The sequence below is a fragment of the Podarcis pityusensis genome, assembly GCF_964106645.2.
Source record: "Podarcis pityusensis genome assembly, chromosome: 5".
Lineage (NCBI taxonomy): Eukaryota > Metazoa > Chordata > Lepidosauria > Squamata > Lacertidae > Podarcis > Podarcis pityusensis.
Genome location: NC_138032.1, coordinates 38,285,003 through 38,306,081, shown reverse-complemented (window position 1 = coordinate 38,306,081; position 21,079 = coordinate 38,285,003). Strand labels below are relative to the sequence as shown.

The window sequence follows — 21,079 nt, the reverse complement described above, 5'->3', positions numbered from 1 at the left end:
ATACAAAAAACTTTCAGTCAAAGCCATAAGTTATGCTTTTGATCAATTTAACAAGATGTGACATGATCAATGTCTCCACTTCCTTGAAATTGCCTCACCACTCCCAACAAGGCGCCATTGTTTATGTTGCACATATCCAAGGTACTTATTAAGATGTTTTGCCACAACTACTGGTGCAACATACAGTGCAGCGGTTAACCAACTTACTGGATCAGCAGACACATAACACAAAATGGCTGTCATGGGGGAGGAGCACAGTGTAACAAAATTAAAGTACAATACAGCACAGTCATTGCTGATTCCCCTTCTCCCTCGACCTCACAAATGCAGAGGTCTGCACACATACAACTCTGTGAAGAGGCTGCTCACACATAACTGTTAGGAAGATTTGTTCGTAAGGACACATCCCCCAATACCAGGAGGGAGAAAAGGTAGCCAACCCACACTCACTACACACACAAAAACCAGAGACAGATGCCTCTCTCTCTCTCATGCACATACATGCACCTCTTTCTCTCTGTCCAAGTGCATCTCTCTCACAGTTCATGCATACAAACAGAACACACGCACACATCTCTTCCTCTCTCAGACACATACAGATCCACCCATAAACCTTTCGCTTCCCGGCTCCTCCACATGCAGCTGCTGGGTGACCTTGGGCTAGTCATGCTTCTTTGAAGTCTCTCAGCCCCACTCACCTCACAGAGTGTTTGTTGTGGGGGAGGAAGGGAAAGGAGAATGTTAGCCGCTTTGAGACTCCTTTGGGTAGTGATAAAGCAGGATATCAAATCCAAACTCTTCTTTCCCTCTCTGCCCAAGGACATTTCTCTCAATCTTACTCACTTTCAAACACCCCATTTTTAAACTGCCCTACACACACATACAAGTCTCCCCACAGGTGAAGGAAAGTGCCTGTTGCCTCAACCCCACCCAGTTCACCCCTCTACAAATATACAAGGGCTGTGCTTTTTTTCCTGGGGGGACGTGGGGGTGCGCATACACCTAAACATTTTGCAAATCTAAGTTTGGCCTCATTAACGGGCAGTATTACAATATGAGTAGGAAAATGAGAGTACTCCTAAACATTTTTTAAGGAAATAAAGCACTGCACAAGAGCCACCAAACTAGTACCCACAGGTGTCAGGTTGGTAACCCCTGATAAAAATGGGTGACTCTTGATTGTGATAAATATACTCAGTGTATCTAAAAGGGAAACTAGAATTCAGGAATTTGCTTCTTGTTTAGCAACAGTGCAAGTTCTCATTGTCTGAAATTCCCTTATGTTATGTTAGCTGTCTCTTCTCCTGCTGCCTGTCAAATATGGGGTGGTCACTGATATCCCACTCATGGCACAAAACTTGAACAATTGAATTATTTCTTAGTTCTTCCTAAACCAACCATAGCACAAGGAGACACTGACGCTGGGCCAAATGAGTCAATGGTTTGACCCAACAGGGTTGTTTGGGGTCATGGAGGCAACCTGTGTGGCCTTGATCCCCATCAGATGTGGCTGAGTAGATACCATTGCTATGGTTGGTTTATTGCCCTGTTTTGTTATGAAAGTAAGTCACCTTCCATCATCTTCCAAAACCTTCCCAATTCTAAGCATATTTGCCAGGGAAAAAGTACTGTACTGTACTGTACTAAGAGGACTGTAAAAAATCCTCTTAATTATTATTATTATTATTATTATTATTATTATTATTAGATAAGTGGAATGCCTTTTCTTTTTTTTTTTGCCTTTGTTTTCTTCATACCAATTTCTTATCCGCAGTCAGTATCATTCAGGTATAGCAAATTTCCCGACAAACTACTTGTCAGAAGTAGTAGTCTATCTATTTGTATGGCTGTTAAGAATGTATTTGTGTACCAGAGTAGTGGAATTTCTGCCTCTGTAGGGGTGAATTTGGCAAGTCAATATAAATGTGCAAATATCTGGAAATAATTGTCAGATTTTATTTTAATAATATGGAAGTTGCCAAGAGAAATATTAATTCGGTGATCTATGAAGATTCTTTGTTGCTTTCAAGAAACAATTTTTACTTATAAAGCAAAGGACTTAGTGGCTTGGCTCAATAGATCTCTGGGAGCCTTTACAAGTGGCCACAATAACACTCTCAAATTCTCTTTTAATTCTAATCTGGCTTCGTATTCACGAGGGATAGTAAGATACCTTTTAGTGTTGCATATAGCACTAGTGAATATTGGAAATGTGAAATGAGAAACTCAAATCTATTATTTTTATAAAATATCATTTCATTTGTAAATGTGGCTTTTTTAACGAAAAGGTACAATTTTCTGTGAGAATGATTAATTACTCTAGTTTCAGCAAAAAGACATACGCTTACACAAATTCTTATTGCTGAAAATGAAAGAGTAATTTCTGCACCTTTTCTAATTTGGATTAACTAATTCCTTAGCTAGTGATCTCTAATAGCTTTCCCAGATGATCAGATCAATGTCATCCCATGCCATTTGTAGTCTTTGTAGTGTGAACTTGGAATAGCCTTACTACTCCAAGTGAAATATCCATGCCTCGTTTTCTTTCCTAGTCATAAATATGGATACTGCACATAAAGTACAGTGTGGTTGTTCAGCTTATTAAGAGCCAGAGGAGCAATTAGGGGCACTGAAATGTTAAGAGACATGAAGCTGATATGAGGCTTTTCCAGAGTTTGTGCTTAAAGAGTTTCAGCTCCATTGGGATTCCAGCCTTTGCAGCATGGGTGCACCTTGGCATAATTTCAAAATTGCTCTGCAACACTTCAGTTCAGACCGCTGGCAAGAGTGATTTGTCTATCACATGGCGGCTTGCTGTTGAAATAGAGCAAGGAGAGAAAGAAGGGGTGGACCCACTATTGGCTTCAATCCTTGCTATGTATTACCTTGCTCAGGGAATGCAGCAAAAAACGTTCTTTGATAGGCTAAATGCTGATGTGAGAGACAAAATATTTATTTCAACTATTTTGAGTCCACTTAACACTACGGTCTCTAAGTGGTGTACTGTAAGTTTACAAAAATAATATAACAGATATAAAATCAGTTAAAATTACCATAAAATCAGAAAACTTGTATAAAAAAAATCTGCTAAAAAAGTATTTACCAAGCACTGGAAGTTCAGCAGGTAGGTATGATGTTGCTCTGGAACTATGACCCTTCTCCACAGTTTTCTGTGCTTTAAGCTAACTTTGAGCTGTTGTGGCCCACTGTAGCTTAATCCAAGTTGTAAACTGTTTATAGATTCATAGAATCGTAGAATTGGAAGGTACCCAAAGGGTCATCTATTCCAACCCCCAGCAATGCAGGAATCTCAACTAGTTAATACATGACTCGTCTCTGATGGCAAGTAATGTGGGGTTGTTGTTGCTTTTTTTATTTACTGTCTTTCATCATTTCATTATTAGATTGTATTTGTAAACTACATTGTTGTTTTTTATTTCAGCCAAGCAGTTTATAAATTTTATGAAATAAATAAATATTTTGCATTTTGCCTAGTTTGTTGGCCTGCCAGGAAATATTTAGCTGCCACGAATGAATGAAGCGTTTCCACAGCTTTTACAACCAAGGTAGGCTTGAAGCGCAGCAGCTAAAAGGTCCTTATGTGAATACGTGTGGAAACAGAAGGCGACTTTGTGTATGAGAGCAGATGCGCGATGCCTCGCGTCTATTTCTATGATCGGCTTCTTAGGCCCATGACGTTATATCCCCGAACAGGTCACAAAGGGGGGCTATGGAGGGCGACCCTCCTCCATTCCCCAGGGGGACTTTTGTATTCCTTTTCGGAAGCCTTCGCCCCGCCCCCTCCTTCCTCCCGCGCCCTGACGTGGCTCCTCCCCTTCCCCATCCCCCCCCCACCCGCGCACCTTCTGCCGCCCAAGCGCTCCCGCTTCAGCCGGCGATGACGCACCTTCGGCGCCATCGCCGCCGCCGCCTCCGCCCTGGCGAAGCGCGCACCCGACGGGGAGAGCATCGCTCGGGAGCGCGCCTCGGGAGCGCGCTCCGCCCCCACGTGACCCCTCCGGGACCAACCGGGAGCCGAAGATTGCGGGGAGCGGAGCGCGTCCTCGCGGGCAGTTGCTGCGGGCGGGAGAGGAGAGCGCAGGAAGACGGGGGCTCCGAGCGCGTGCGGACTCGCTCCTTGAGAGGTCCCTGCCTGACGCGACGCCATGTCCGAGGAGAAGCCCAAGGTGAGTGCGAGGCCGCCCCAGCGCCTCCTACAGCCGCTCGGGCCCCGTAGGCCCTCCGCCTCCTCTCGGGCCCCTTCCGAGCCTGCCTGCCTGCCTGCCCCCCTCACGAGAGGGGCGCGAGGCTCGCCGTGGGGCTGAGGCCCCGAGGGTCTGCGTTCCCCCGCCCCGGTTGTGAGCCGCGAGACCCGGACCCGCCTCACCCGGAAGGAGGGCGGCTCGAGAAGGGGCGGCCCGACCGCGCTCTTCCTCCGCGGAGCTCCCGCAAGAGTTCGGCGCCGCTCCTAGGCCGCGCCGCTTCGCTGCGAACTCCCATCCTGGCCCGCCCCCGCCGGGTTCGCTATTGTCGAGCCAGGCCGAAGGCGCGACCACCACGTGCTCCGCAAGGCCGCGCTCTCTCGCCGGGGGCCGGATCCATCCGGCCTCTTTCCCTTTCCCCGCCGCCCACGACCCCTTTTCCGCGCGCAGTTGGACCGAGGTCTACACGGACCGATGTCCAGTAATTTCCAAAGGGTTTTGCACCTCAGAGCCACCTTTCCCCGCGTGCATCCATATAGTGAGGGGGCTGCAAGTTTGAGGACAGGCTTTCAGTGCAGTCAAGTGCTGGCCATTGAATTCAGTGGAGGATACCTCCCAAGACGGTATGCGGAGCATTACACTGTTGTGTTTTGCGCGTGTGGAACAATCGCTATCCTCATTGTAATATTAAAACAATTTAATGAAAGATGATACGTTTAGCGTTGTCCCCTTCAGTTGTAAGCCTACATCACAGAGTCGCTTAAAGGTGAGCTTTATAGATGAGTGGGTGTTTGTAGGCTGAAAATAATCAGATAAGCAGGAGTGAAAGCATTGAAAGTTTTTTTTCCCCAGTTTTTTGGATGGTATGTAGTTTTTTAAAAATTTGGCTTTTATCCAACCTTCCCCCAATAGTTTTAAAAGCAGAGAGGGATCATTCTAAAATTGAGCCTTTTTGCAGACTTGTGGAATACAGTGGTACCTCTGGTTAATTACTTAATTCGTTCCGGAGGTCCGTACTTAACCTGAAACTGTTCTTAACCTGAAGCACCACTTTAGCTAATGGGGCCTCCTGCTGCTGCCGCGCCTCCAGAGCACGATTTCTGTTCTCATCCTGAAGCAAAGTTCTTAACCTGAAGCACTATTTCTGGGTTAGTGAGTCTGTAACCTGAAGCGTATGTAACCTGAGGTACCCCTGTATCAACACTACATTTAAAGCGTATTTAACATCCATTCTTTTAATTCTCCCAAAGAATCCTGGGAAGTGGAGTTTAAGAGTACTGGAAAAGTTAGTTCTGTGAGGGAAATTGCAATTCCTACAATTTTTTAGGGGAAATCATGTGCTTTAAATGTATAGTGTGGATCTGCTGTTGGTCAACCATGTTCTGATTCTGTGTGGAATCTGATAGAATTGTAGAGTTGGAAGGGACCAAGTTTAAATATATTATGAAACATGTAGGCTTTTTAAATAATCACAGGAAGATTGCCTAGTACTGGAGGTTGTTTTCCCTCCTACAGGAGACTGGTGCTGGTGAAGCTAAGACCCCAGGGTGGCACATCTTTGACAATTTATTAAGTATTAATTGCACTCCAGATTTGGAGTAAGAGATGTAGTTCAGTGAAAGAGAATCCACTTTGTATGCAGAAGGTCCAGGGACCAGTCCCTGGTATTTTCAAGTAGGAGATGAGAACATTCCCTACCTGAAAAGCAGAGAGCTGCTACCAGTCAGTGTAGTCCAGAGCTAGTCAACCAGATGGTTTGGACTGCAACTCCTATCCCTTGTTCTTGGCCATGCTGGCTGGGACTGATAGAAGTTTTAGTCAACAACATCTGGAGGGTGCCATGTTGGCTACTCCAGGTTTAGAGAATACTCAAGTAAATGGATCTGAGTCAGTAGAAGACAACTGCCTCTGCTGCTTGAGGAAGGCTTTCAGTTTGCATCATGACTAGGCTGTGGATTCTTAAAAAGCATTTAAAGATCATTTCGAATAACACATATAGCTAGGGAAATGTTGTAATTGGTGTGAGACTAACACTTGGGATCAAGCTACAGTGGTACCTTGGGATGTGAACGGGATCCGTTCCAGAGCCCCGTTTGCATCCCGAACAGAACGTAAGCCGTGACAGTGTGCCGCCGTGACAGTGCATGCGCGTGACGTCATTTGAACCGTAAGCACGAGCGGCGAAACCCGGAAGTAACGTGCTCCATTACTTCTGGGTCGCTGCAGAGCACAACCCGAAAGCGCTCAATCTGAAGCTTATTTATCCCGAGGTATGACTGTACTAGAAATTTATTAAAACTGCTAGTTGTTTAATATGCTATGTTGTGTGTTTAAGCCTACAATCCTAACCCCATTTACATGGGAGAAAGCCCTTTGAATCAACTATGATTTATGAGTAGACATGGTTAGGATTGCGACCTAAGTATAAGCTTACCAATAGTGAAAGTATAAATGCAATTTATAATCTTTCTAAGGGTAAGCCGTGGAGGGGGGGATTTCAGCAACCCTCTTGGGAGAAGTTTTTATGCCAACCTTTTATTTCTATCACTTCCTGTGTTGCTCCCTAGGCTACTCAGTGGAAAAAGAAGGCAAAATTGTTGTTTGTAGATATCACCTCATTTTTTACCTTGAAATCCTAACGGAATTTCCTAGAGTAAAAAAATCTAGAGTCCAGCAGCAGAAGAGGGCGTTTTCAGACCAAAAATGTGGAGGGGTTGCTAGATAAGGCTGCATTACATATCATCTACAGTTGTGTTACAAATTATACCTCCAAACCAGTTGAGGAAGCAGTGCTTTGTTAATTCATACCAAAATGGTTGTGCTGCAGTCACAATGAAAGATCCAAACATTGCTACAAGCCAATGCTCAACAACAGGATGACACATGGGGAGAAGCAGAAATACCCCATTCCAAATTCCCTTCAGCTTAGTCACATGGCTTAGCCACCCTGCAGGGGTTACACCATCCTTTTTGCCAGTGTAAGTCAAACTATTTTTTACAGGTTTGTGGGCCTGTGCCTCTGCAGCGATTGGGCTGACTTAATCAGCAGTAGCTCCACTACTGAATAGAATTTGGAATAGGAGTAAGTTGTACTGGCTTCCTGTAGTTTGGTTTGCTCTGCCCTTTTGTTTATTTTATTTAATAAAATCTGTGTGCTGCTTAACTGTAGTGTGGCAGCTGTGAAAAGCATTCCATGCTTGGGGTTATTAGGAAAGGAATCGAAAATAAAACTGCTGACATTATAATGCCTTTATATAATTCAGTGGTGTGACTATGTTTGGAATACTGTGTACAACTCTGGTCACCTCACCTCAAAAAGGATATTTCAGAGTTGGGAATGATTCAGAAAGGTGCCACCTAAAGTGATCAGGGGGTTGGAACAATTCTGCTATAAGGAAAGGTTGCAGCATTTGGGACTTTTCAGGGTAGAAAATAGGTGAGTAAGAGAAGACATGATAGAGGCATATAAAATTATGCATGGTGTCAAGAAAGTGGATAGATAATTTCCCCCCTCCCTTTCTCATAATAGTAAGAATTTGTGGAGATCCAGTGAAGTTGCAAATTTGAAGATTCAGGGCAAATTTTTAAAAAGTACTTCTTCACACAGTACATAGTTGAACTATGGAATTTACACCCGTAGGAGGCAGTGCTGGCCACCAACTTGGATGGTTTAAAAGAGGATTAGACAGATCCATGAAGAATAAGTCTTATCAATGGCTACTAGCCATGATGGAGGCTATGCTCTGCCTCTGCAGTTGGAGGCAGGAATGCTTCTGAATGCCAGGAGCTGGAAATGCAGGTGGGAAGAGTGCTCTTGTGCTCAGGTTCTGCTTGCAGGTTCCCCACAGCTTGGCCATTGTGAGAACAAGATGTTGGACAAGGTGGGCATTGACTTTATCCAGCAGGTGGTTCATACGTTCTTTTCTGAGAAATCTTCTAAGTGCTGCAGGTATCAGCCAGGTTCTCTTGACTAATGCTCCCCAAATACTGATCTGAACTTTTATGTTTTGTTTTGCAGGAAGGAGTAAAAACGGAGAATGACCATATCAATTTAAAAGTAGCTGGCCAAGATGGATCAGTGGTCCAATTTAAAATAAAACGGCACACACCACTAAGTAAACTAATGAAGGCCTATTGTGAGAGACAGGTAAACGAGTTAACTATATTTGTGTGCTATTATGCACTTGTTTATTGTGAGGTACATAAAAAGGCTCCCAAGCACCCATGGCTTATTTGCCCAGATAAATTTTGATGTTAGAATATTTTCTCAAGGCATACAAAGTTCTGATGCCTTGGTGGTGTAAACCCATTATGCTAGTGTGTTGACGCATACAATTATCCCACATAATATTTGATGTGCTTGTTGAATTCTTTCATTTGCAGTGCTGAATTTATTAGCTTTGTCCTAGAACTTAAATTTTCAAAAATTCAATTACTGTAACCAGTTTCTTCCTATCTCCTGTTTCTTTAATGGAGACACCAAGGAAATACCCTGTGTAGCGAGACATATCTGCACAAGTGTCAAGTCATAATTTATCTCATTTATGTTATGCATAAATGGGGCTGTGTGATGTGGATAAACCTGGGTGCTCATGAGATTACATTAGACCCATCAGACACATAACTTGTGTGCATTCAGCTTTACACATTTGGCAAAAAAGAGTAAAATTTAAAAAGCAGGTGGGCATCCAAGGGAAAAAGACTTTGGCAATCCCGCCCGCCATTGCACACAGTGTGTTTTGACTATATGTGATTTTGGCTTGTATTTGCTATTCTTGGAATGTAGTCCCCACATAAATTGTGGATTTACTGTATACTGCGAAGTGGGAAGCCATAGGCTAAGGGAGCCAAATGTGGCCCTCTGGCTTTTCTTGCTCGGCTTGTGCTTGCCTCTGGCTCTAGCTATCGTTTGCAGGTGGCCTCTAGAAGGTTGCCTAGACAGGAATGTATTTGATTCTGCTGTTCATAGAAAGTCACCTCTACACTTGACAGAGAAAAGACACCGTCCTAATTACATTGCATCTCTAGCAGCTCTACCGAGATTGCTAAATTAGACAAGTTTATAGAAATGTTGCATGAGGCAATAAAATTCCTGAGAGATACTTGGCTCATGAAGTGTGCATCCTCAATCAGCTTTCAGTTTAATTCTTTGAAATACTGATGTCTGTGAGCAATATCCATTTTGACATGAACTTATATATGTGGATTTACATTAACTGTCATATTTCAGGGTTTGTCAATGAGACAGATTAGATTCAGATTTGATGGACAACCAATTAATGAAACAGACACACCTGCACAGGTAAGAGACAGTGGTGTTCGTTATACAGTTGAAGCTGAGCTTACGGCTACTGCCTGTGTCTTGGAAGTTTAGTTAATTACTTCAAATGGGAATTACATTGATTCCTAGAATAAAATGTTACTATGGTGAGCTAAATCATTATTAACAAGAGTCCATCAAGGTGGGAGAGAGAAAGCAATTAGAGAATATTAGAGAAGCTGTAGGCCTTCAAAATTCATGGGCAGTTTCCACTAGTGAGGAAATGGTGTGTAAGGTTTCTGGGGTGTAAATAAGGTTGACAGATTTTGGTAGGCTCTCAGTGATTATTAGAAGTACATATAACAGATCCCTTTACTGGAATTAATCCCGGGCATGATGTAATTCCGTGCCTGTGGTACTTGGTGGAATTCTCTCATCATTGATAGAAAATACTAATTTTTCTCATGGAAACTTTCTCCCCTGTATCAAATTTATAGTGTAAGCATGCTACAAAATTTCCCCATCAAGGATTCAGCCTTACTGAGGCTGAAACTTTGTGCACATTTATTTGGGAATAAATCCTATTGAACTCAGCAATAACTTCTTCTGAGTAAAGGTGCTGGGTTGTATCAATTGACGAGCCTCCAGCAGATTTGTGAGGGGGCTGCAGGGGGTATGGTGGTTATGGAAAATCACTTCCCTCGCCATTCTTCTGATAGAAGGCTCTACTGGATCAAAGAGTCTTCCATTTCAACAGGACACCAAATGGGCATAAAGAACTGCACTGTAAGTATTTGGCTGGAGGGAGTGCAAGAAAATGCATTCTTAGAGATGGAATCTAAGGCATTACCCCACAAGAAAGATAGGAATTTTGGGTTAAGAGAGCTGAACTGTAGCACATATGAGTGTGTGAGCTACTGGGAAGATCTGGTTTCTCCAAATAAATGTGTTCCAAAATAGTTAACATGTGGTCTAAATATTTATTGTTAGTCTGATTTTAAATGTTCTCACTTTGATGTAGGATGTGAAAACTGATGCCTTTCTTATCCTTATTTTATTACTATTTCTAAAGGTTTTGAAAGGCATTAATTGGGATAGGAATAAAGTTTTAGTCTAAGCTAACTGGTTCGCCAGAACATGCATGCTGGCTGGCACCAGAAATACTTGTTTTATCCTATGTAAAATTATTCATGCAAGTTGCTAGATTTATCAGTATGTTTATCATTGAGGGTCTGTGTCTACAAATTTTGCCTTGCCTCTCTTTTACCTTCCTGAGGTCCTATGACCTGTGCACAAAATTTGGGGAAAGAGAGGCCTGCTCGCTCATGTTCTAGGTTTCTGCAGAAGTTCCAAGCAGTGCCTGTGCCATGAGAAGCAATAGAATCCATCCATCCTTCCACAGGTTGTGGACAAGGGAGGGTACTTTTTCAGTCAGGAGCTGGATATCTGCAGGAACTAACATCAGCGATTCTGGAGAAGTTGAGTGAGGAAAAGTAGTAGTAACTCACTTCTGCAAAAACCCACTCCTGAGAAGATTAACCATCCAGTTTCTTTCATAAGCTGTACTTATGGAGAAAGCACTTGGCAGTACCTTTCTGCTGCCACTTACGAAAGTTGTGGAAAGGGAGGAAAGAGCATTTTATCTATTTATATGTATGCTTTTATCAAAACAATTCACAAGGTGTAAAATGTACAGCAGTAGCAACTGAAAAAATTTAACATTTAAATAATCAGTGACAATAAGCAAGTATATCATAACAAAGTCAATCCACAACGTTATATTAAACTAATACAGATAAACTAACCTAATTAACAGCTTAAAACTAAACAGGAGAGAGAATAAAGCCTGATATGGAAACAGAAATAGTAGTACAGAAAACTAAATTCCACAAGGTATTCTATTAAGTTACCACAGTTAACATACACACACTGGATAGCAGCCACCCACCTATCTTCACTAAATTTCTCTCTTGGATTTATTTGGAATGACTGTGTTAGCGGCTTTCTTAGCATGCCCTCTGATATGTACTTTAAGCATGCTAATGTTGGGGGGAAATGCACTGTAAATGCATGTGTATCATATTAAGAAAGCTGTAGGAGTTGGCAGTAGAAATAACCCAAGAATATTTAGCCTGCCAGATTGTGAAGTGTTGGACCAGTAAGGGTACTTAGATAATGATTTGCTAAGTATATGGTTTCCTCTGTTTCTAGGAGAGTGGTGAAGGGCATTGTTCCTTCAAGGCTATATATTAACCTTCCAAGCCACATCCTCCCCAACCCTGCTTTGCACCCAACCCCCGAGTGTTCTTACCTGAGTAGAATGTGTCCTTGAACTCCAGTAATGTTTCTTGCTGGCTTGGATATAGAGTACAGAGATGTGTTGAGTGTGAAGAAACTATCCTGCTGTACAAAGGTAGAATTAGGCTTTTGCCTCTGGCCCTGTTCACCACTGGCATATGGTCCCCAGAGGCTTGTCCAGAAGGGAATGCCTCCCTTGGGCTGAAAAAGTTCCCCATCCCTGCAAAACAGCAAGCAGATGTGGTTGCAGATTTCTCTTAAATTCTAGAAACCCAATGTGGGTTTGTGAGAGATGCAGCTTTTAGCACTGGAAGGGGGAAAACTGGTGCTGATAAAATAATACATCTAAACAAACCTCTACACAGTATGCTTCCAAACATGAAGTTAATTATTTGTACCTGTAGCCTACCCTTCACCAAATGATCCCAAGGCAAGTTACAAAAATCTCACAGCTAAAACAGGTACAGTTACACAAAAAACATAACACAACTGCAAAACAACAGACCAGCAACACAGAACAAGAGTGGAGCAAGAGAGAAGGCATCTACTCAACCAGAGGTCTGGATTAAGAGGTTTTGGTATATTAGAAACAAGATTCCTTAAATATTATTTTTAAAACTCATTACTTTTTTGTCTTATTAACAGTTGGAAATGGAAGATGAGGATACTATTGATGTGTTTCAACAGCAGACGGGTGGCATGTGCTAAAAATCCTGTCCTTTTAGGAAGAGGAATGTAAAATTTCAACTCACTTTATCATCTGTCCTTGGATTTGCTATTAAATAGTAAACAAATGAACATGCCAATCATACAGGAATCTCCTCATGTTCTGAAGACATTTATCCAAATTCTTTTCCTGTCCCTGATATACTGCGTGTGCAAGTTGAAGCTGCATCTGTGGGAAATTACTGCATCATAAAAATGGGCCCAGTCAAAATTAAATTTTCAAATAAGTAAAATACCGGTTGTTGTCTGCTGTCATCTTGTTTCTATAAATTGGTGGCCTAAATACAAGCCTACTGTAAAAGAAGGATACTTAGTCCTGGCTTTCGTTGTTTCCGTTTTACTGCTTAATTATGTAATGTAAATATTGAAATATTTTTCCTTGCAATAGTAAGTTTCTCAAAACAGGTGGGTTGAGAAAGAAAGGATTTTACCATTAAACACATGTATTACTTTAAAACTGTTAATGGGACAGAATGGACAGTACTTCAGATACATGCTTAGTGACAGTTTAAGGTAATGCAAATGTACATGTGCTTTTTCATAATAAAATAGCATAGAATAAAACAATTTTTTTAAAGTAAAGGAATGTCTTTGAGTCTGTCAGCAGCTGTAGCATTTGCATAGGTTAACTTTCACATCTTCTATTTAACTGTCACATGTCCAAAGTTGAGCACCAATGTCTTTGATAAAATGTTTAAAGAATGGACCAGAACCAGAATCCTCTTAGGAAGCGATGGTGTTCAACTAATTTTAATGGAATTTGTTTAGGAGAAATTCTGAACAGATTGTTCCCAGTGAGAATCACTCCTTATTGATGTATTAGGCAATAAATAAACTTGTGTACCTTTTTCTGACATCTCTCTTGAAAGCTGAAATTTTAACTATTCCCTTAGCTGCTACTTTGAAATCTATAGGCTGGGATACAAAGGACCATGTGCCATGCTCTGTGTGCACATCAGGGATTTCTGCAGTCTCTTCCTGCTATAACTCCTCATGTCTCCTGAAAAGTTGCCTCCTATAGGAGGAGGACCCTTTGGAGTATTGTGCAATACTGGAGGGCTGCAGAGGAGAAATGTGTCCGGTAGCTGTTCCCCATGTACATGCAGAGTCTCCTGCTTGTGCATGGGGCTCTTTGGATAACCACCATCAATTCATAGATATTTTAGTTATATTATAATGAGTAAATTAGGTGTAGCTTTTAAAAAATACGGTATCAATACATTTGGGGGTTAAGTGTGCAGGAAAATCTAAATGTAATGATACATTCTTAAAGAGGCTTGCTGTGTCCTATGTCCTCAAATATTTTGAGCTTCAAAATAATGTTTGTAGTGACAACTGGCTTGATAAAATTTAATTTGCAGAGATCCAAAAATACAAGGTCATTCTGTTGACTTTCAGGATGCTGTTCATTGCTGCTTGAGAATGTCACTTCCTTTTAATCTCTACCCATCATGTGTTAGATTATCTGCTTGCAAGAAATCCTGTTGGGAAAAAAGTCTTTTCTGTTTCAGTTATATGTTGTCTAAGGAGGGGTATTTTAAAATCTGTCATTGTTTATTCACAAATTTTTACATTTGTTGTCCTTTACTACTGTACACAGTAAATATAGTTTGTTACTCTGTCTCTTGGCTTATGCTTGATGCTGCTGCATTTCATATGACTGTACTCAAAGCTATATCACTGAAATGCTGACAACTTATTCTTATGTACATCTTTTATTAAAGTTCTTTTATTGAGAGTAAGCCTACTGTTCAGGGCATAAAAATCAGTTTTTCATAAAATACACCCTGGAGGTGTTTTTCTTTATTAACTTACAATTACATGGTGATATTATTTATCCTTAATATCTCAGATGAAATGCACTTACCATTTAGAAAAACGGATGGCGTGGGAGGTGATGTGATGGAGGTGGGAAGTGGTGATGGTAGCTTAAAGGGCAAGGCCATATTTTCTATTCAGTATTTCAGAGATAATTGCACATCACACACCCATTTCAGGAAAACATTGCAGATCCATTTGGAATTGCTTCTATATGTAGTTACACCTGGACCATACAGCTGCTGCTTCTGTTTAACTTGCACATAAAAAGTTTCACATTTGAGTAATTTAGCTTTAGTGTAAAATTTGAGTTGTTGGAAGGCATATCAGGATGCATAGTGCATTCTGGATATCTCACAATATGCCTTTACCACAGTAGTGTGCCAAAGCCACATTTTTGCAGTTGTAGCTTGATGGTGGGCAATGCTTATATCTTTCACTTTGACACTATTTTGGGGTTGTAGCTATGGATATGCTGCCATTACTTGCTAAAAGTCTAGTTACCTGCAGCTTTTGTTTCAAAACATTTGGGTTGTTGGGAGTCCTCCAGAATCTTTGTCTCTCAACTGTTTGACACCATCAGGTTATTATTGACTCCACATACAACAATAATAGAATTGTAGAGTTGAAAGGGACCACAAGGATCATCTAGTCCAACCCCCCTGCAATACAGGAATCTTTTTGCCCAACGTAGGTTTTGAACCCATGACCCTGTGATTGAGTCTCATGCTCTACTGACTGAACTGTGATGGCATAAAAATTGCTGCATGTCTTCGTGAAGCAGAGAAACATCTAAATATCATTGCAGCCTCTCTGGTGAAGCTACCGTTTTAAGAATGACTGCCTGTAGGTAAGTCACTTTTTGTTTTGCCCCAAAATGACTTCTGACCCTAGTTGGTCCAATGAATACCGCTTTGAAGGGCTGGATGAATGCTGTGTGTAGATCAGGGGTCAGCAAACTTTTTCAGCAGGGGGTCAGTCCACTGTCCCTCAGACCTTGTGGGGGGCCGGACTATATTTTGGGTTGGGAAATGAACGAATTCCTATGCCCCACAAATAATCCAGAGATGCATTTTAAATAATAGGGCACATTCTACTCATGTAAAAACACCAGGCAGGCCCCACAAATAACCCAGATGCATTTTAAATAAAAGCACACATTCTACTCATGTAAAAACACACTGATTCTCAGACCATCTGCGGGCTGGATTTAGAAGGCGACTGGGCCAGATCCGGCCCCCGGGCCTTAGTTTGCTTACCCATGGTGTAGATCATGAAGTACATACTACTCAGTCTCTGACCAGGTTTTTGAAATGTCCACATGAATTAAACACTCAAAAACATGGTAAGAGCGTCCGATAGTGGCTGCAGTGTGAGGATATGGAACCCAAACTAATAAGAATACCCCACGGTACTCCCATAATTTGTTTCTTTTTAATCATTTTTTATTTTAGAAATGAATTCATAACCATACCAAATGCACATCCATGTAAAGAGATTACTTTGTGTGTCCCCCTATAGGTTCTATTGTCAACATTTTCAACTGCATATTGTAATCCATATTTTATGTCTATCCATACTGTCCATAATATTTGTTACAAGTGAGATTAAAATCTTGCTAATGTTTTCATCTGCTTTACAGTGGTCTAAATAAATTATAAACTTTTCACATTTCCCATAATCAGTTTCAAGACAGCATTTTTAATTGACAAGTACTGAGTAAAAGAAAGTTAAATGATTCCTAGCACTTTGGCGATTCCCTTTCTATTTTGTGAAGAAGCAAAAGTCTGTTTCCTTGTACAGCACAGATTCTCCCTGTCTTTATACTGTGTAGATAAAGAACTACACAACTTTTAGAAGACATCTGAAGGCAGATCTGTATCAGGAAGTTTTTTATGCTTGATCTTTTACTGTTTTTATATATGCTGTAAACCACCCACATTGGCTGGGGGGAAACCCAGCCAAGTGGGCAGAGTATAAATATTATCATGGCCGGGGGTTTAGTAGTAGTAGTTGTTATTTTATATACATCTAGAATGGAATCGAAATTAAGGATCGAGTAATTCCGATTGAACGTGACAGTTTTTAAGTTACGGGAGACCAAAGCCCGAGTTCTGCGGCGCCGTCACCCAGAGCGAGATGGAGGTTGTGCGGAGGGAGGTGAAGCCGCTCAATTGACGCATGCGCACAAAATAATTCAGCTGGGTGACGACATACAGGTTGGCTCACAGAGATAAGGTAGGGGAAATGGCATATATCGTGGACATGAATAATTTCTGGGTTCATCTTGTTAAAATCTACACCAGGGTAGAAACAAGCACTCGCTGGGGCACCAGCATGCCTTCTTAGAAGGAAGCAGTAAAGAGAGGAGTTTGTGCTTGAAATATACTCAGAGTCGCAAAGTGATTTCATGCTCTTTATTCAGCTCATAGTGGTGAGGAGGAATGAATAAATGTCCCCTCACAGTATCTGCTTTATATACATTATTTACACAATGGGCTGCACATGATTGGCTAATTCTGGAATTCTACTGTAAGCCAATCAGGTTGTGGATTCACTTCTATCTGGAGCAGGATTGGGTGGTTCCTGCCAACCAATCATACTGCTGCATTGTTCTAGGACCAATCAGACTGCTGCATTCTGAATCCTATTGTTCTAGGACCAATCAGACTGCTGCCTTTTGGATCCTATTGTTCTAGGACCAATCAGACTGCTACAGTTTGGATCCTATTCAACTCAGTACATAACACCCCTCCCCTCTAAGTTCCAGTCCTGCCCGGGAGGTCGCATTCATAGTCCTCAAGGTATGCCGGCGGCCTACGTGTGCGTTGTGGCCTGGGGTGTTCCCTGGTCCGGGCTCCGGGTTCTGGCTCGTGTTCCAAGGATGCTGGCTGTGATGCGGCTGTTTGGTCTGGTGCAACCGGCTCGCTCAGTCGTGGTTCTGGTTCCGGTGTCCTTTCGGCCTCACGGGTCCTCTCTGTATTTACTGATTCTGCCTCTCCTGCTGGCCCCTCCTGCTCTATGGGCCTCACTGCCCCGCTGTTCCCTTGGGACTCCTCTGACCTGTCCTCCTCCTGGTTTTCTCCCGGGAATCGTCGCCGTATCTGGTCGCAGTGGCGGCGCCAGCATTGCCCCCCATCCGTTAGCACCTCGTACGACACGGGGCCAGTGACCCTGGTGATTGTGGCGGGTACCCATGCTGGGCCTGCTCCAAAATTCTTTGCGTACACTGGGTCCTGGGCCTCGAAGGTCCGGGGGTTCCTGCCTTCCCCCACCACTACCTCATCCTGAGCTCTATCGGGGTGAAGGCGGTCCAATCTGATTGCAAGGCGCCGACCCATTAGTAGTTCAGCGGGGCTCCGGCCAGTCGTTGAGCTGGGGGTGCTGTGCTGTGCTAGAAGGAATGTGGCAAGGCGGTACTCCCAGTCCCCTTGCGTCATGCGGCGAAGGGTGTCCTTGGTGGTCCGCACCATGCGTTCTGCTTGGCCATTGGTGGCAGGGTGGAACGGCGCCGAACGGATGTGGCGGATGGCGTTCTGCGCTGTGAAGGTTTGGAATTCTCCTGATGTAAATGCAGTCCCGTTGTCTGAGACGAGAGTGTCAGGGAGCCCGTGGGTTGCAAACAGCCTGCGTAGTACCCGGATGGCTGCGGACGTGGAAGTGGACGGTACCAGTGCGACTTCCAGCCATTTGGTGTAGGAGTCCACCACTATGAAGAATGTTTTCCCCTGAAAGGGGCCAGCGAAATCCACATGCAGGCGTGACCATGGTGCTCGGGCGGACTCCCAGGACTGGACTGGGGCCCTTGGGGGATCTGGGCGGGATTCTTGGCAGGCCTGGCAGTGTTTGACCCAGGCCTCTATCTCTCCATCGATCCCCGGCCACCACACATAACTCCTGGCAAGGGCCTTCATTCTTACTACCCCTGGATGTGTCTCGTGTAGGGCTGTGAGGACCCTTTTGCAGAGGGGCTGGGGAACAACGACTCTGCTTCCCCATAACAGGCACCCCTTGTGGGCCGACAGTTCATGTTTGCGGGTTGTGTAGCCGGCGAATTCTGGCCCGGGGCTGCTGCTGGGCCATCCCCTCCACACCCAGTCCAGGACCCGGGAGATGACCCTATCTTTCTTGGAATGGTGTGCAACTTCTTGTGCCTGAATGGGGCGGTCGGGAAGCAGCTCCAGGCTCATAACCTCTTGTGCAGGTGCTGGGTCAGGGCCTGTTTCCGGTAGTGGTAGCCTGCTGAGGGCGTCCGCATGGCCCATCGCCTTCCCAGGTCGGTGAATCAGTGCATACTGGTAGCTGGCAAGGAAAATTGACCACCTGAGGACGCGAGGAGACAGCACTTGGGGGGTCTGCTTTTCGGGGGCAAACAAGCCAAGCAACGGCTTGTGGTCAGTCACCACGGTGAAGGGCCGCCCGTACAAGAAATCATGGAATTTTTTTACTCCCTTTACGATTGCCAGACCCTCCTTGTCGATTTGCGAGTAGTTCCGCTCGGTTGTGTTGAGTGTCTGGGAAAAGTACGCCACCGGTACCTCTCTTCCATCCGGGAGTTGGTGCCCCAGGACAGCTCCGATGCCATAGGGTGAGGCGTCGCATGCTAGCACCACCGGCAGCCTCTCGTCGAAGTGTGCCAAGACCGAGTTTGAGACAAGCAAGTCCTTGACTGCCTGGAATGCGGCCTCCTGGCGCTGGCCCCACACCCAAGGGGCCCGCTTGTCCAGGAGTCTGTGTAGGGGCTCCGCTACCGCCGCCTTGTGGGGAAGGAAGGAATGGTAAAAGTTCAATAGTCCCAAGAAGGCCTGAAGTTCAGTCTTGCTCTTGGGCGCTGGGGCATCACAAATGGCCCGTACCTTGTCCCCAGTCGGGTGGACCCCTTCTGCGTCCACCATAAATCCCAGAAAGTCCACCTGAGGCACTCCTAGTAGACATTTTTCCCGCTTCACCTTGAGACCCGCCGTCTGGAAACGGTGCAGAACGGTGCGGAGGCGGTCCTCAAACTCCTCTGGTGTGGGGCCGGCAATCAACACATCATCGAAGAAGGGGGTGACGCCAGGAATCCCTTTAAGGAGAGAGTCCATTATATTCTGGAATATGCCTGGTGCCACGCTGACACCGAATTGCAGCCGCTTTACCCTGAACGCTCCTCTGTGCGTCACAATCGTCTGTGCCTCTGCTGTGGCCTCATCTACTGGCAGCTGTTGATATGCTTGGGCCAAGTCCAGCTTGCCAAAAATTTTCGACCCAGCCAGGGTGGCAAGGACATGGCTGACCACTGGCACTGGGTATGCGTGGGCCGTGAGGGCCTTGTTTATGGTACATTTGTAGTCTGCGCAGATGCGGACCGAACCATTAGGCTTGACGGGTGTGACGATTGGGGTTTCCCAGGGAGCATTAGGCACCGGCTCCAGCACTCCTTGCTCTACGAGTCGGTCCAATTCCTCGTCTATACGGGGTTTCAAGGCGAACGGGACCCGGCGGGCCTTGAGCCTGACCGGTCGTACTGCGGGGTCAAGCTGTAGCGCAATGGGGGGGCCCGTATACTGTCCCAATTTCCCATCGAAAACCCCTGGAAATTCCTTGCATATGGCGTCCACGTCCACTTGTAAGCTAGTGTGGTTCACCCCGGTGACAGCTAGCCCCAGTGGTCCAAACCATGCCAATCCCAGTAAGCTAATGTAGGGGCCCTTGACCACAAGCAAGTCCAGTTGCCGCGTCCGCCCTCGGTATTGCACCCTGAAGGTCCCCACCCCCATTGTGGGGACCTTACGTTTCTGGAAGTCCCGGAGGGTGAATGGGGCCGGCCTGAGTTTGGGACCCCCAGTGGGACACAGTTTCCTTAAGGTCCTTGCCGAGATTATGGATAGAGTTGAACCCGTGTCAAGCTCCATGCGGCATGGGGCCCCCTCTATCTGTACCTCTACATAAATTTTCTCTACGTTGGGGTGGGGCAACTGGTATACCTGGAAGTCCGTGAGCTCCGTCGAGTTGCCTTGGTGCGTTGGGCCCCGGGACCTGGGGCTCTTGGATTGGTCATCTGATGCCTGGTGTCGGGTGGGCCGAGCCCGACACACCCGGGCGATGTGTCCCGATTTTCTGCACTGCCTGCACTCTGCGTTGCGGAAACGGCAGGTCCTCCTCTCGTGACTCTCCCCGCAGCTTGCGCAGTTCCCTCCTTCTCGTCGAGGCAGCTGTGGTCTGTGCGCTGCTTGAGTGCGCTGCTGTACTCGGTGCACCTCCTCCCTGTCGGATCCTGAGTCGTCGGTGAGGTCTTCATGGTGGACCCTCGGTTGGGATGGCAGGCTCGGCCGTGCCTCTTGGGTCGACCTCTCGGCAGCTTCTGTTGCCAGGGCCTCCTCCAGAGCGACCTGGAACGTTAGGTCCTTCTTAGCGTAGAGGCGCCGTTGCAGCTTCTCATCCTTCAGGCCACCGACGAGGCGGTCACGAAGCATGTTCTCCAGCTCTGAGAAGTTGCAGAACCGGGCGGCTTGGCGGAGAGAGGTCACAAACCCAGTTATGGTTTCCCCAGGGGCTTGCCGCTTTGCGTAGAAGGCATTTCGACGAGCCACCACTGAGGGCTGCGGCGAAAAGTGCCCCTTCAGCTGTTCCATTATTGTTTTGTATGGAACAGTAGCGACGTCTTCAGGCGCAAGGAGAGCCCGGGCGATTTCAAACGTCTCCTCTCCGCAGACGCTGAAGAATATCGCCCTCTTCTTGGCGTCTTCTTCGTCGGTGACCCCTTTGGCTTCTAGGAGGAAGGTGAAACGGGAGG

At 45.0% G+C, this 21,079-nt stretch overlaps 1 protein-coding gene across 2 annotated transcripts; it reads left to right on the top strand.

The window, feature by feature from the left end:
* Positions 1-4,002: 4,002 nt before the first annotated feature.
* On the top strand, positions 4,003-14,228 carry SUMO3 (small ubiquitin like modifier 3). Of its 2 annotated transcripts, XM_081007355.1 has the most exons (4): positions 4,012-4,187; positions 8,221-8,349; positions 9,433-9,504; positions 12,406-14,228. In XM_081007355.1, the coding sequence occupies exons 1-4, from the start codon at positions 4,167-4,169 to the stop codon at positions 12,466-12,468; spliced, it is 285 nt and encodes a 94-aa protein (XP_080863481.1). In that variant the 5' UTR covers positions 4,012-4,166; the 3' UTR covers positions 12,469-14,228. The 2 variants fall into 2 exon arrangements, with proteins under 2 accessions (XP_080863482.1, XP_080863481.1); XM_081007356.1 differs by lacking the exon at positions 9,433-9,504 and having other exon boundaries at positions 4,003-4,187.
* Positions 14,229-21,079: the final 6,851 nt, after the last annotated feature.